Source organism: Gorilla gorilla, chromosome 15 (assembly GCF_029281585.2).
Source record: "Gorilla gorilla gorilla isolate KB3781 chromosome 15, NHGRI_mGorGor1-v2.1_pri, whole genome shotgun sequence".
NCBI classification, from domain to species: Eukaryota; Metazoa; Chordata; class Mammalia; order Primates; family Hominidae; genus Gorilla; species Gorilla gorilla.
In genome coordinates, this window is record NC_073239.2 from 111,580,434 (window position 1) to 111,597,356 (window position 16,923).

The following is a 16,923-nucleotide window of genomic DNA, read 5'->3' on the forward strand; positions in this document are numbered from 1 at the left end:
GCCTTCCCATCTGAGGGGTGGAGGAGGAACTTCCCAAGTGCTTTTATTTTATTTTTATATTTATAGTTTTTGAGACAGAGTCTCTCTCTGTCACCCAGGCTGGACTGAGGTGGTGCCATCTCGGCTCACTGCAACCTCTGCATCCTGGGTTCAAGCAATTCTGCCCCAGCATCCTGAGTAGCTGAGACCACAGGCGTGCACCACCACACTCAGCTAATTTTTGTATTTTTACTAGAGATGGGGTTTCACCATGTTGGCCAAGGTGGTCTCAAATTCCTGACCTCAAGTGATCTACCCACTTTGGCCTGCCAAAGTGCTGGGATTATAGGCATGAGCCCCTGTGCCCAGCCCAGGTGCTTTTTAAAAATAACTTCTTCACTGAAGTGAGAGGAGGAGTCTGAGTTGTCTGTTTCTAGAAGAAACTCTTAGAGATTTCAGTACCAACCAAGCTTCAGCCCACTTTCACACCCACTGGGCAATACACTTTCCATTTCCACTCTCCTAGCCAAGGATGGGGCATGGTGAAACTTAGCCATCCCCTCCTCGGCAGTCACTCTCTTTGGCAAAGCAACTACCAGCCCCCACAGAGACAGTACTTTGAACCTCATGTTGAGATTTTACCCCAACCATTTTGGGAAAATTATAGAGTGGAACTCTTGAGAAATTTGCTTTTTTTCTTGAAGAAAATGTCCCTCCCTTACCCTCATCCTTACTTTGTATCCTGGCTTATACCAGGCCATCCATTTTTGTAGCACACTTTTCAAAAGCAATTGTATAACCTGATCCCATCTTTCTAGGGCCTGAATCTGCTTACATAGCAGAAAAAATAAAGCCTCCAACTCTTACACAACCCAGATAATCACGGAAGTGTGTCCAGGCTTGAAGTAACTTGAGTTTTAATTTGTTTTTTCTTGGCAGAGTAATGTGAAATTTAAATGGGGAAAGATATTTAATATTTAATACTAAGCTTTAAAAAGAAATCTGCTATCATGGCTATGTATCTCGATGCAAAGACTGTGATGTTAATAAAAGAAAGTACAGAATACACTTGGCATTCAAAGAAAAAAATGATTAGGAATCAGTTAATGGCTTGATAACATTAAGAAATTATTGTTTTTAAAAGTGTGACATGCTATTACAATTATGATATTTTCCCAATTTTTACACATAAAATGAAATATTTTATAGGAGTTGCTTTGAAATATTCCACAGGAAGAAAGAGATTGGGAGGTATCAAAAAATGATATTGGTCTTATATTGAAAATAACTAAAGCTGCTGGTGGGTATATAGGGGTGCATTATACCATTCTCTCTATTTTTGTGTATGTTTGCATTTTTCCATAACAAAAAAAATCCTCCAGAAATCCCACTCTTGGGTATCTACCCAGAGGAAAAGAAGTCATTATACGAAAAAGATACTTGCACACATGTTTATAGCAGCACAATTAGCAACTGCAAAAATATGGAACCAGCCAAAATGCCCATCAGTCAAGGAGTGGATAAAGAAACTGGGGTAAATATATACTGTGGAATACTACTCAGCCGTAAAAGGAACAAAATAATGGCATTCACAGCAATTGGAGGCCATCATTCTAAGTGAAATAATTCGGGAATGGAAACCCAAACATTGTATGTTCTCACTTATAAATGGAAGCTAAGCTGTGAGGACACAAAGGCACAAGAATGATACAATGGACTTTGGGGACTTGGGGGAAAGGGCGGGAGGTGGGTGAGGTATAAAAGACTACAAATAGGGTGCAGCGTACACTGCTTGGGTGATGGGTGCACCCAAATCTCAGAAATCACCACTAAAGAACTTATTCATGTAACCAAACACCACCTGTTCCACCAAAACCTATTGAAATATAAATAAGTAAATAAGTAAATAAATAAATAAATAAAAATAACATTAGATTGTGGTGATGGTTATATAATTTTGTCAATATGCTAAAAATATTGAATGGCACACTTTGAGTGGGTGAAATGTATAATATATAAATTATATCTCAATAAAGCCATTAAAATAAAAAAAAATCCTTGAGGGCAGGATTGTGCCTTATTCCCCAGTATTTAATGCATCATCCTCAGATGCACTAAGCATTCCATAATGAATGAATGAATTAGTGAATGAATGAATACAATGAATCTCATAATAGACCCCTGCTATGCCATCCCTGATGTGAACATCAAGAATTGAAGGTTTTAGGAAGTCAACAAGAGGTGACTGTGTGGCTATTGATGTCAAGACAGTGGATAAGCAGAGCAAAAATATAGTCATAACAGGCAAAGCTGGAAGAAAATTAGTTCTGGCTCAAACCCGTTATCTCCTGTGAATCTTATCTGCACTCAATCTGCAGGTCACCTTGTGCCATCCCTGCCTCCAAGCCAGCTCAGGAAACACAAAGCGTTTGATTTGCTAAGGCTTTGCAAACACTTTCTATTGAGTACATATTAACTTTTCTGTTCACATTGCATTGAAGGGGAAAGTTCTATTGACTTTCCTGAAGAAATAATCATTACATTGTAACTAGCCATTACAACTTAAAAAGTATTAGAGCCCAAATGAAAAAGCAATTATGACATTTAAAAATATCATAACCCAAGCTCCTTGGAGGCAAGAACTATGACTTGGGTATCTCTGTGCTCCTGTAATGAGCACAGTGTCTGACACAACAGTTAAGTGTCCATAATGTGTGCTGGGCAAAAGAATGTGACCAGAAGAGGGCAGAGCATTGCTCCAATTTGCTTAGCCTTTTGCTAGAACCTCTATGTATATCACTAGGCTTAACTTTCCTGTCAACCTTGAGCGGTAAGGAGGGTGAGGGAAGAAACTGAGGCCTGGGAGTGTCAGGCAGAACAAAAGTGGTGGAACTGGGACCTGCCCACAGGACATCCGCCGCAATTCCAGGACACCCACCGCAATTCCAGGACACCCACCCCAATTCCAGGGCACCTACCCCAACTCCAGGACACCCACCCCAATTCCAGGGCACCCACCCCAATTCCAGGACACCCACCCCAATTCCAGGACACCCACCCCAACTCCAGGACACACACCCCAATTCCAGGACACCCACCCCAACTCCAGGGCACCCACCCCAATTCCAGGACACCCACCCCAATTCCAGGACACCCACCGCAATTCCAGGACACCCACCGCAATTCCAGGGCACCCACCCCAATTCCAAGACACCCACCCTAATTCCAGGACACCCACCCCAATTCCAGGACACCCACCGCAATTCCAGGACGCCCACCGCAATTCCAGGGCACCCACACCAATTCTAGGACACCCACCGCAATTCCAGGACACCCACCGCAATTCCAGGGTACCGCCCACTTTCCACAGCTCCTTCTTCTTCAAACAAGGATTTCCACATCACCCTAATGGAGGGCAGATTGCTTTCCTCTGTTGGTTTTTGCCAAGGGTGGACATTGAGCCAAGGGCAGCCTTATTCAGTCTGCGTTACTCCCAGAAATCCAGCCCGTCACAACCCTCCCTGCAGGGACGCACTTTTTCAAGGGCCATTAAACCTGCCGAATCTCCCCAGCTCCTCCAAAAGCTCACGGAAAGCATTGACTTTCAGGTGAGTTGGGGGCTGTGGGTGGAGCTAGATCCCCAGCTCCCCAGCTGACTTGCTGAACTTGTCACAAGTTATATCATCATGCTACACACACCTACACACACACACACACACACACACACACTCACATGCCCACTGTGCACCAGGAGCTGTGCATATAGGAAACAATCTGGAGCGGTGCTGACTCACCCTGCCTCCGTGGCCTCAAGCATGCTCTTGCCTCTGCTGAAACCCCCAAACCCCTTTCCTGCCTCTCTCCTGCTCCATCTTCCAGTTTCAGTTCAGGTGCCACCTCCTCCAGGAAACCTTCCAGGAACTTCTACCTTCCATGCCTCCTGCAGGCTCCTCATTCACCCTTTGCAGTTCACCTCTAAATGCCATCGCCCTTTCCTCGCTGAGCTGTAATCAGCTCCCCACATTTCCCTGCGATCACTGGCATGCTCCTTCCAGGCAGGGCCCAGGCTGCCAGTCCCTGTTGCCCTGACTGCTGAATACTGGTTCAGTGAGTGAGTCAGCGAGTGCATGAACGAGCTTCTCTTGGGGCCTCAGTGTTCCTGTGGGTCCAGAGCCCAGGTTGGACCAGGGCATCCTTTCTGCTCAAAAGCTCCATAGTTTTGGGGCCTCAGAGGAAGCCTCTGCTGCTGCTAGGTTCCATCTACACCCTCACCAGCAAGGCACAATGGAACCCCACCTAAAGAATGTGAGCATGGATAGGACACTGGACCCGAGACAGCTTGTCACCAGCCTGGCCATGGAGCACACACCACCCTGCGCAGATCTCTGCATGTCTGTCCCACAGGACCCGAGCCTCCCCAAGGGAGCCACTGTGTCTCACTCATCTTGTGTCCCCAGCATACAATTCAAGTCCTGACATGTAGCAGACGTTTTGTCTATGTTTGTTCAATGAATGAATGAGTGAATGAATGAAGGTTAAATATAATAAGAGAATGAAAGTGCAAACTTCAGCAAAACCAAGATATTCACCAAAGCAGATTACCAGGCAAATGGGCAAATGGAGATGGTTGGTTCTCTGTCGATAAGTAAATCACGGGGAACAGAGGCTTTCCTGGAGGCTGAGGCTGAGCTGATTGTTTCTTACACTGATGAGGAAGCTCAAGTTCAGAAAGGCCCAGGGCTGTCCGAGGTCCCATGGAAAATCAGAGGCAGGACAAGGGGTTGTGATGATGGTCAATTCTGTCAGTTATTAACCCAAGCCTAGACTAGACATGCGAGGCCAAGCACTTGTGGCAGAGAAAGCTAGGAATGGTCCAGTGTTAAGGTCCCAGAGAGGCAGGAAAATGCCTGTGCTCTAGGTAAAGGCTGAGGCCCTAGAAGGAGGCCCCCCAAAGGTTAGCCCGCGAACCATTTGTTTTTTCAACAAATATTGTTGAGTGAGCACTAGGAATGAACCATGCATGAGACAGAGTATCTGCTCTCACGGAGCTTATCTTCTAGTGGGGAAACCAGACAAACATGTCCTATCATGCCAGATGGGCATCAGAAAAACCAGGCAGGGTGAGGGTGGCAAGGGCAGAGGTGGGGTCTCTCTGGGGAGGTGACCTTTGAGCAGACAACTGAGTGAAGGAAGGAAGCGAGCTGTGGAAAGGGTGAGAGTAAGGCTGCTCCGGGCAGCCAACCGCAAGAGCACAGGTCCTAAGCAGGAAGAAGCTTGGTAAGTTCTAGACTAGCAAGAAGGCCAGGATGGTTGGAGCAGAGGGAGGGAGGGAAAGGATGGTCAGAAGGAGGTCAGAGGCCAGGCGCAGTGGCTCACGCCTGTAATCCCAACACTTTGGGAGGCCGAGGTGGGCAGATCTCCTGAGGTCAGGAGTTCAAGACCAGCTTGGACAATATGGTGAAGCCCCATCTCTACTAAAAATACAAAAAAAAAAAAATTAGCTGGATATGGTGGCACACACCCGTAATCCCAGCTACTTGGGAAGCTGAGGCAGGGGAATTGCTTGAACCTGGGAGGCAGAGGTTGCAGTGAGCCTAGATCATGCCACTGCATTCCAGCCTAGGTGACAGAGCAAGACTCTGTTAAAAAAAAAAAAAAAAAAAGGAGGAGGTGAGAAAGGCTAGCAGGGCCTTGTCATGTAGGGCCTCCTAAGGTGTGGTGAGAAACACAGGATTTCTCTTAGTTGCTGTAGGGTCATTGGAAGTCTCCAGCAGGGAGTGAACGCATCTGATTTACCTGTTGAAAGGATCACAGTGGTTCCCTAAGTGGGGCCCAGGACCAGCTCAGACCCTTGCCAAAATGGATTCCAGACTCCATGGAGGCCTGCTGAGTCAGACCACTGGAAGGGAGGCCCCAAGTCCGCTGCCACTCCTGGGGCTCTCTGTGCCAGGTCCTGGGCTGAGTGTGCTTCGTGCATGATTGCTTTGAATTTCTGTAACCTTGTGATGTGGGGATTCTTAGCAGCATGCCACAGAGTGGAAGCCGAGGTCCTAAGAGGCAAGGCCACCTGCCTAAGGTGCTGGGCTTATATGAACCCAGCCCTGGACTCCTCCCTGTACCATGAGTCACCTCCTGGCCCTCCCCTCCTCACAGCTTCCTGTAAGTCTAAGGTCAGGGATAAGAAGTGGGACTCAGATGGGCTAAGTGAATCGCCTGAGGTCATAGATCTGGGATCTGGTGCAGCCAGGATTCATGGAAGGGTCCTCTGGAGGAGGGGCTCTGACTTTGTCCAGAGATCCCGCATGTCTGTTTGTGAGCAGGAAGCTGAGGTGTGGGGAGGAGGGCATGGAAAGGGAGCCCCCAGGAGAGGCAAGGGGAGCCTTGAAGTATTTGCGGGGTGCCGGAACAGGGCAGACACTTGGTGAATATCACACATTATCATTATCATTACCATTGACATTGCTGTTGTCCTCTCTGCCACGCTGCTTTCAGACCAAGGACCCCAGAGGATGGAGGCCTCTCGGTGGTGGCTGCTGGTCACTGTGCTCATGGCTGGGGCTCATTGTGTGGCCCTGGTTGACCAAGAAGCTTCTGATCTCATTCATTCTGTCCCCCAGGACAGCAGCCCTGGGCCTGCCCTGCCCTGCCACAAAATCTCTGTGAGCAACATAGACTTTGCCTTCGAACTCTATAGACAGTTGGCTTTGAACGCCCCCGGGGAGAACATTCTCTTCTCCCCAGTGAGCATCTCCCTGGCCTTGGCCATGCTTTCTCGGGGGGCCCCAGTGGCCAGCAGGACCCAACTCCTGGAGGGCCTGGGGTTCAACCTCACCGTGGTGCCTAAGGCGGAGATCCAGGAAGGCTTCTGGGATCTGCTGCTCAGGCTCCGTGGGCAGGGTCCCTGGCTCCTCCTGACCATGGACCAGCGCAGGTTCAGTGGCCTGGGCGCAAGGGCCAACCAGAGCCTAGAGGAGGCCCAAAAACACATTGACGAATACACAGAGCAGCAGACCCAGGGGAAGCTCGGGGCCTGGGAGAAGGACCTCGGCAGTGAAACCACAGCGGTTCTGGTGAATCACATGCTCCTCAGAGGTGAGAGCGTGTGTGCGCAATGCAGATCTCCTTCCCAGAATCCCAGAACCCAGGCTCCAACCACACCCTAGCCCCACCCCTCACAGCATCTGGAAAGTGTCCCCTCCTGACTTGGATATAGATGACACTCGGTGAGTGTCTGCCCCTGAATCCTTGATGTCTCTACTTGAATGCCTCCCGTAACACGGAACTCATCCCCTTCTCTATGTTAATGATACTGGAAGAGTTTGTTTTTAAAGAAGACTTTTTCAAACTTAATGTGCATATGAACTCTCTAGAGAGTTTGCTTAAATGCAGGTATCTCGTACCTATCCTAAGTGATTCTGATTTCAGTGGAGTAAGTCCAAGACCCATGACTTTGCGTTTGAAGAAGCTCGCCTCCCTTCCCCACACAGGTGATTCTGCTAACGGAAGGCTGAGCTCCCCTTTGAGCAACTCTAGAAGCCACCACTGTATTAAGGAACCTGAATTTCCTTCCTCTGGCAGGCCTTAGGAGGCACGGATTAGAGCAGGAAGAATCCTAAATTTTTTTAAAGTCCTTAATTTTTTCCAAGAGAGTGAACAGGCTGCATGTCCCCACCATTGTGTGTGTTTAAATAATATGGTCATGACATTCAACCCACCGCTGTTAATGCCTGGCTTAGTTTAACAGTCAGACCATACTGAGGCCATGGTGGCCATTTGGGGGCAGGCAGGGGGACGCGTGTTGTTATCCCCTTGTTCTCATTCAGGACTCAGGAGGTGAACTCAGTTCTCACATTTGTACAGTGCTCTGTGGGTCTCAAAGCGTGTGTACCCCACAATCTCCCTTGACTCTCTCACTTGGGTGAAACGGACCAGGCTTATCTTAGCAGATATGCCTAAGATCAATATTCCCATTTTACAGATAAGAAAACACATTTTTTAAAAAGAAGAAAGCTTATTTGCCTGAGCCAGTAAGGCATCACTCAAATATGCATCTATGACTATTGATGGTGTTAATTTGTAGACATGGTTACTCATATACACACGCACATATTGACGACGAAGTTCTTATTAACATGCCGGCTCTGTGTATATTTAATTTTTAATTCTCATCACAACCTGACAAGATAGATATTATCGTGTCCACTTGAAAGATGAGAAACTGACGCAAAGTCGGGTAACTTGCCCTAGATTTCAAAGCCAGGCAGGGCCTAGCCTTCAAATGTACACCTACCTTCAAGAAGCCTGTGCCACAGTGATACATTTTTTCTTAAAAATTAACCACCTCCAGGAGAGGTTAAGGAGATGAGAGACCATTAGTGTTTATGTGATTATAATCTTGCTACACTATTGTAATAGTTTCTAATAGTATTGATCATTTTCAAATGAGGAGACAGAAGCTCAGGGAGGCTCCGGGCTCAGCCCCCAGGGCCACACAGGTACTAAGGGACCTCTCAGGAGGGAGTTAGTGAGTGGGATTTGGCTTCCTGAGTGTGGACTCCAAGATTCCAGCATCCAGGGTGCTTTCCTGACTCCCACAAGCTGCCAGAAGGGTAACCCCAAGCCCGTTCTCGGTTGTCAGTGAGGATGACGTCCGTGTTGCTCTTCCCCTCAGCTGAGTGGATGAAGCCCTTTGTCTCACGTGCCACCAGCCCAAAGGAGTTCTTTGTAGATGAGCACAGCGCTGTGTGGGTGCCCATGATGAAGGAGAAGGCCAGCCACCGCTTCCTGCACGACCGTGAGCTGCAATGCTCTGTGCTGCGGATGGACCACGCTGGGAACACCACCACCTTCCTCATCTTCCCCAACAGGGGCAAGATGAGGCAGCTGGAAGATGCCCTGCTGCCTGAAACACTGATTAAGTGGGACAGTCTGCTCAGGACCAGGTAGCCTGCACACAGCAGAGCCCCGGGGAGGCCGGGCCTCGCCTTCTCACTCAGCCACCGTAAAGTGTCCCCAGGGCACAGTCACCTCAAGAGCATTGTCACTCCAGGGCACTGTCATCTCCAGGGCACTATCACCCAAGGACTCTGTCCCTATTCAAAACACTGTTCTCTCCCAGGATGCTGTTACATCACCCAGGACATCTCACCTCCAGGACACTGTAATCCCTCAGGATATTGTCACCCACTCAGAGTACCGTCACACCCCAGAACACTGTCATTCCCCAGGCACTGTTATTTCTAGGACACTGCCACCCTACAGGTATTGTCACCCCTCCAAGACACTAATGCTCTCAGGATACTATCACCCGCCACCCATGCCATCATCACCCCCAGAACACATTGTCATGACACTATCACCACAGGGACACAGTCACCCCCCGGGATGCTGTCACCTCCATGGTATTGTCCCCCCTCAGGGCTCTGTCACTCTCCAGGGCACTGTCATTGGCCCCTTGAAGATATCAGTTTGGGTCCTGGGGAGGAAAGACTGGAGAAAGCACTGGCCCAGGAGTCTGGAGGCTGGTTACAGTCCCACCTCTGCTGCAGACACTGTCACCTGTCATGGGCTCCCTTGGCCCCTCACGCTGTTTAAGAGCCTGGTGCTCTGGCCTCTCCCAGTCTCAGCCTTCTCCCTCCTTGGCCTTTTTTTCTGTGTTCCCAACTCCCCCATGCTTATTCCTGGAAACTACTGTGCTCCCTGCAGTTTCCTGAACTTGCCAGGCTGTTCCTCAGCCCCGGTCTTTTGTGTGTGCAAATTCTCATCCTGGCGTGCCCTTTCTTGACCCAGCCCTCTTTGGGATTCTTATTCTTTATTCATGGCATAGCAGAGCTATCACTTGCTCTGTGAAGGCTTGACGGATCCCCAGAACAGGCAAGGTGTGCCCTCTAAGTGTTCCTGGGAATATCATCGTATCATCTGCTATTATCACATGGGAATAACAGTGTCTTCCTCATAGGGCTTCCATGTCAGTGTAGTTACAACCCACTTCCCACACTGAGGTGAATGGGGGATGGTACGCCTTTTAGAAAGCTCACACCCACTGCCCCTCAGAGAATGGGATGGAGGGGGTGTGTGGGGCAGAGGGACCCCAGGCAGGGAAGAAGGTGAGAGGCTGTTTCAGGATCTCTACTGCAACCCAATTTCTGTCTCTCTGCAGAGAACTCGATTTCCACTTCCCCAAATTTTCCATTTCTAGAACCTGCAGACTGGAGATGCTCCTCCCACGAGTGACTGTGGGTGGAGGCTTCCCTGGGCAGCCTGGACTGAACATTTCTAAAGTAAGTTGGGGATGGTGTGTTCAGAGTGCCTCTTACTGTCTTTTGACGAACACTGGAGGGAGATGTCCAGGACCTCCTTAAAGACAGGAGACGCTGTTTCCTTTAACTTTGCAAGTTGCTGTTTGCTTCCTTGCATTTATTCCATGACTGCAACCTGCTTTGTTAAAACACTGGGGATCCCAAAGGAAATAAGGAAAGGGAAGGCAGTAAATATGCAAATCATGTCCCCACGTTGGAAGCGCAGAGGATGCTTCCTGGGGAGGTCACTCATGCTTTTAGACCTAAAATACAAGCTATGTTAAAAAAAAAAAAAAAAAAGAGGACTGCTGACAGGGAACATGGGGAATAGCTTGGTCCTCAGGGAACTGAAGGTTTCCAAGTCTTCCATGATCTAGTCATCACCCTCCTGTCCAGACTACGTCTCCTACTCTTCATAGCGTCCTGCTCGACTGAACTTCACGGAGTCCTACATGCCCCACAGTTTTCACCTTCTTACTTTGGCTCAGACTTTTTATTTCTGAACCACCCAAAACATTCTCCCCATCTCTGAATATTCAAATTATATCAATCCTTCAAGGCCTTGCACAAATGTTACCTCCTCCATGAAGGTTTCTTTGCTCTTATCCTTCACCCCCACATTCAAAGCAGAAAGAAATCTCTCCTGATAACTTTCCACTCTTGCTTTCTTTACCTGTCTTATCTTCCCGATCAAATGATGAGCTTCTTCAAAGTCAGTCCAATCCATGTTTCTATCCCCTACCATCCCTGGCACAGTGGAGTGCACAGCATCGGTACTCAATAAATGCACACGGAATAAATTCATGAATACATGAGTAATGGAATGAGAGAGGATAAATTAGCAAAATGAAGTGAATGAAAGAATAAGTCAATAATGGTTGGGTGAAAGAGTAGTTGGATGAATGCATGGATGAATGGATGGAGAAATGGGTGGATGGACAGATAGATGCTGGTGTGATATTCAAAATATACTGCAACCAGTATAATGCAGATGCCAGCCATAAAAATGGATGTAGATGGGGAGATTGGTGATTGGATGCATGAATAGGTGAATAGCGAATAGCTGGAATCATAGAAAGATGCATGGGTAGCAAGGTGCATGGATGATGCATGGATGGGTGGGTAAGTGAGTGGTGCATGGACAAGTATGTGAATACATGAATGGTGCATGCAGAGATAAGTAGATGGCTGAGAGAGTGTGGAGTATGATTGGCTGGCTGGCTGGTTGAATGGATCAATGATGGGTGGACAACAGTCAGACAGGAGTATGTAAGAGTAGTAGATGGACAGTGGATTTTTTAAAGGGTAGTTAGCAGAATCACTGACTGGGTAAGTGAATAGATGGATACATATGGGGTTAAGTAACAGAATAAAAAAAATTGATCCCAACATAAAGGCCTGGTTTGTCCTTCCTATGGGGTGGCTTGATGATTCTAGAATTTTCCTTGCAGGTCACTCATAAGGCCATGATGACACTGGATGAAAAGGGCTCTGAAGCTGCTGCAGCCACCAGCATTCAGCTCACCCCTGGGCCTCGCCCGGACCTTGACTTTCCACCCACTCCAGGCACTGAGTTCAGTTGGCCCTTCCTGGTGATGACTTTCCACACGGAAACAGGAAGCATGCTTTTTCTGGGGAAGATTGTAAACCCACTGGGATAACGCCCCCTCAGACATGCTGGGTGACTCAGAGAGAACAGAATGGCCTACACAGCAGGGAGCTTCTATTACAGGCTCAAGTTTAAGGAAAAGCTGAATATACCTGAGTTCTTTTGCTTGGTTTCCACAGGAACCAAGGGGGTAAGGATAGTAACGGTGATCAAGGCTGCTCTCCCTGCACACAGGCAGTGATTACCATTGAGCAAACACCTACTATGTACCAAATGCTTTCTATCTCTTATCTCATTTTAAAATGAATTACAACAACAATCCAACAAAATAAGTATTTGATTGAACCATATGAAATTACTTATATTTGGGTTGTACCTATATTTTGTAGATACAAAAAAAAAAAGGCAACTTCTTATGATTCAACCCTTCTCATAGCTGAGGATCAGAGAATTTCAGAGACGTGCTCAAGTTCACTGAGCTAGAAAGCAGGCGAGCTGCATTCCAGTCTTATCCATTTCGCTAAATTAATGAATCTCAAACTTTACTATATGCACAAATTCCCTGTAGGTCTTTTTAAAAAGCACATTTTGAATCAACAGGTCTGGGATGGGGCCTGAGGTCCCACACTTCTCACAAGGTCCCAGTGATGCTGAGGCTGCTGGTAGAGTGGCTACATGTTGAGCAGCAGCTTGCTAAATGCACTTGCCCCCATGATCCTCAGAGAGGTTAAGTTGGTGTGGCCTGCAGGGCAGGGGAGTGGCACTGGCCCCTTAATCTATGTGTGGGGCTGAGAAAAATATGAGCAACACCTTTTTGAAGCCTACAGACAAAGCCTGTTTTAGGGTTACCTATTAATGAGTAGAAAGGGAAAACTGAGTATCCTGAAGATTTTTTGCCCAGTCTAGACACACAGTGGGTATTTGTAACTGTCTGTACCCACTGTATTAGTCTGTTCTCATGCTGCTAATAAAGACATACCCAAGACTGGGTAATTTATATATATATATAAAAGAGGTTTAATAGACTCACAGTTCCACATGGCTGGGGAAGCCTCACAATCATGGTGGAAGGTGAAAGAGAAGAAAGGCATGTCTTACATGGCGGCAGGCAAGAATGTGTATGCAGGGGAACTGCCCGTTATGACACCATCAGATCTCATGAGACTTATTCACTATAATGAGAACAGCATGGGAAAAACCTCCCGCCGGTCCCTCCCATGACTCATGGGGACTATTACAATTCAAGGTGAGATTTGGGTGGGGACACAGGGCCAAACCATATCATCCTCCATGTAAGTTACTGCAACTGTGACTTTGGCTGTCAGCTGGCTCATGTTCCTGGATTTCCACCTGCACAAAAGAAGGAACCCACACAAGCTTTAGGGCCAGGCACATCTGAGACAAAATCTTACATCTGGTGCAAAGCAGGTTCACTGTGCACTGGTGACCAACTTGCCTGAGTCCAGTGAGACCCACACACAAGTTACATGAAGTGGGTTTATTACTGACAGATGGGCAGCAAAGGATAACAGAAGCCTAGGATTCATTGCAAGCTGGGTCCCCAAGGCTCAGGAAAGCTGCCTGGGGAACATGGGGTCTTATCTGTGTGGGCTCCATTTGCACAGCAGCTGAGGAACCCAGAAGGCAGCCCACCCTGAGTGTCTTAGTCTGTTTGTTTTTCTGTATGGGAATACCTGAGGCTGGGTAATTTATAAAGAAAAGAAGCTTATTTGACTGACAGTTCTGCAGACTGTACAAGAAGCATGGCATCAGCATCTACTTTTGTTTGGGGCATCAGGCTGCTTCCACTTATGGTGGAAGACAAGGGAAGCCATCATGTGCAGAGATCTCATGGTGGGAGAGCAGAAGCCAGTGAGAGGGAAGGGAGGCACCAGGCTCTTTCTTTCTTTCTTTCTTTCTTTTTTTTTTTTTTTTTTTTGACACAGTGTTGCTCTGTTGCCCAGGCTGGAGTGCAGTAGCATGATCACAGTTCACTGCAGACTCAACCTCCTAGGCTTAAACAATCTTCACACCTCAGCCTCTGGGTAGCTGGGACTACAGGCACATACCACCATGCCTGGCTAATTTCTTATGGCGTTTTGCCATGTTGGCCAGGCTACACCAGGCTCTTTTCAACATTGGTGCTCTCAGAAACTAAGTGAGAACTCACTTACTTCCACAAAAATGGCATCAAGCCATTCATGAAGGATCCGCCCCCCATGATCCAAACAGGATCCCAGCAGGCCCTACCTCCAGCATTGGGAATCGAACCTCGACATGAGACATGGCGGGGCCAGACAAACCATATGCAATCCGTAGCACTGGGTTTTACACCCAGGGGCAACAGGACTTGCTGGGCTAAAGTGTTGAAGGACACCATGTTTCTAGGGAGGATGGGAACAGAGCCTGGGCTGTTCTGGCCAGTCCTTCCCTATCTCAGGATATTGTATTCCCAGCCCATGCTACAGTTATTCTTGAGAACTACAAATGAGAAAGAAGTGGGGGAGAACTGGATCATCCAAGGCCGCCTGGAGAAATGCCCTGCACCTGGCTCTCACTAGACGCCCCTCCTAGAGCCTTACCAAAGACAGCAGGCAGGCACAAGGAACCATGCTGAGTGCTGGTCAAGGAGCCAGGCCTGCATGAGCCCACCTAATCTTCATTTTGCATTCTACATTTTTGCAAGAGATAAAACTTGTTTTTTTTTCTCCTCTCCAATAAGAAGGTGCCCACGAAGTACCAATGAGTCAATAAAATTAGCCTCCCCCAGAAGGGGGCAGTCCTGGAGTCACTGGGGGTAATATGAGAAAGTGGAGTGAGCAGCCCCAGTGTACAAGAAAACAGGTGTCTTACCTTTTGTTTTGTGAGGGTTTCCAATGAAAGGATCCCAAACTCAAATGCCTGTTGGGGCAGGTGGGCAGTAGGCAGTGATTAGAAAAGGAAAACAACAGCACAAGTTCAGTCATGACCTGGGCCTCTGTGAGGGGATGAAGTGCTGGTAACTCAATGCTCTTTCCTCCTCCCTCCCTGGCTTAAGGGACTCTGTCCCCTCTGTCTCTCAGATCCGGCCAACCCCATGCTCCCCATTCACACTGTGAGGGATGATCTGGTCCAATGCCCTGGCATGAACCCAGGTGCCCACAATACCAAAGCCAGGAGGGGGTTGTTAGCTGTCTGACAATGTGACTCTCAGTCCTGTGATTCCAAATTCCTGAAACGAGGAAGCCCAAAGGCTGGCCCACCACCTGGGACAAGAAAGCACACCAGCAGCACAGGCAACATCAGAACAGGAGATCCTGCCGCACACAGGAGTGCCAACGCCATCCCTGTCCTCAAGGAGCCCATGGCAGAGAGAGGAGGATTGTGCCATGCACAACCAGCCAGAATGCAAGGCAATTACAGCTGTGACAGAGGGGCCCAGAGGACAGATTTCAGTTCGCAAAGGATGAAGGAAGCAGGGTAGCATGCCAGAAAGACCCTGGCAGTGGGGGGTACCAGGTGCAACTTGATGCCACCACGAGCCGTGTGAACTTGAGGAGGTGACTTTCTCTCTCTGAGCCTCAGTCCCCCATGTGCCAGGCGCTGTTACAGAACATGACATGTATTCATGCAGTCCTCATGGCAACTCGGTGTGGGGGCTCCTTGCATTCGGCAATTGAGGAAACTCAGGGACAGAGAGGCTAAGAAACTTCCTCTTCCAAGTCTCCCGCATGGAAGTGATGTCTGCCTTCCAAATCTCATAGCACCCTCCACATCTCTTCTGAGCCCTGAGCCCTCTCTGTCATGCATTTTGGTTTTAGTCTCTGCCTTTCATGCCTGCAGCAGATCGAACCATGTCTGAGCCACCTCTGGATCTTTTAGGCGCGAAGGCAGTGGGTGGTCAGGGCCTGGCTGGCTGGAACGCCAGCAGACCTGGATTGTTCTAATAATACAGCAGAGAAGAGAGATTGGGGGAGAAAAGGAAAGGAACAGTAAGACACACAGACACACACACACACACACACACACACAGAGACACACACACACACAGAGACACAGACACACACACACACAAAAACACACACAGAGAGACACACAGACACACACACAGACACACAGATATACACACCCACAGACACACGCACAGACACACACACACACACACACACAGACACAGACACAGACATACACACACACAGAGACACAGACACACACACACACAAAAACACACACAGAGAGACACACAGACACACAGATATACACACCCAGAGACACACGCACAGACACACGCACAGACACACACATAGACACACACACAGACATACACACACACAGAGACACAGACACACACACACACAAAAACACACACAGAGAGACACACAGACACACACAGACACACAGATATACACACCCAGAGACACACGCACAGACACACACACAGAGACACAGACACAGACATACACACACACAGAGACACAGACACACACACACACAAAAACACACACAGAGAGACACACAGACACACACACAGACACACAGATATACACACCCACAGACACACGCACAGACAAACACACATAGACACACACACAGACACACACAGACACACAGACACACACACAGAGACACACAGACACAGACAGAGACACACACACACAGACACACACACACAGGCACACACACACAGACACACACAGAGACACACACAGAGACACACACAGACACACACACACAGAGACACAGACACACACACAGACACACACACAGACAGACACAGACACACACAGAGACACACACAGAGACACAGATACACACATAGACACACACACAGAGGCACAGACATACACAGACACACACACAGAGACACACAGAGACATACACACAGATGCATAGACATACACAGAGGCACACACAGAGAGACACACACACACAGAGACACACAGACACACACACAGGAACACACACACAGAGACACAGACACAGACATACATACACACAGAGACACAGACACACACACACAGAAATACACACAGAGAGACACACAGACACACACACAGA

The 16,923-nt window shown here is 48.2% G+C and overlaps 1 protein-coding gene across 1 annotated transcript; it reads left to right on the top strand.

The window, feature by feature from the left end:
• The first annotated feature begins 5,896 nt into the window (after positions 1-5,896).
• LOC101153093 (putative serpin A13) lies at positions 5,897-12,212 on the top strand. The gene is made up of 5 exons (XM_004055643.5): positions 5,897-6,138; positions 6,472-7,071; positions 8,651-8,921; positions 10,139-10,259; positions 11,729-12,212. The coding sequence occupies exons 1-5, from the start codon at positions 5,955-5,957 to the stop codon at positions 11,936-11,938; spliced, it is 1,386 nt and encodes a 461-aa protein (XP_004055691.5). The 5' UTR covers positions 5,897-5,954; the 3' UTR covers positions 11,939-12,212.
• Positions 12,213-16,923: the final 4,711 nt, after the last annotated feature.

Bases quoted from the DNA above. Each gene is read 5' to 3' on its own strand.
- LOC101153093 (XM_004055643.5), top strand. From the start codon at position 5,955: ATGATTGCTTTGAATTTCTGTAACCTTGTGATGTGGGGATTCTTAGCA. The intron at 6,139-6,471 runs GTAAGTCTAAGG...CGCTGCTTTCAG, and splicing joins TCCCCTCCTCACAGCTTCCT to ACCAAGGACCCCAGAGGATG. The intron at 8,922-10,138 runs GTAGCCTGCACA...GTCTCTCTGCAG, and splicing joins GACAGTCTGCTCAGGACCAG to AGAACTCGATTTCCACTTCC.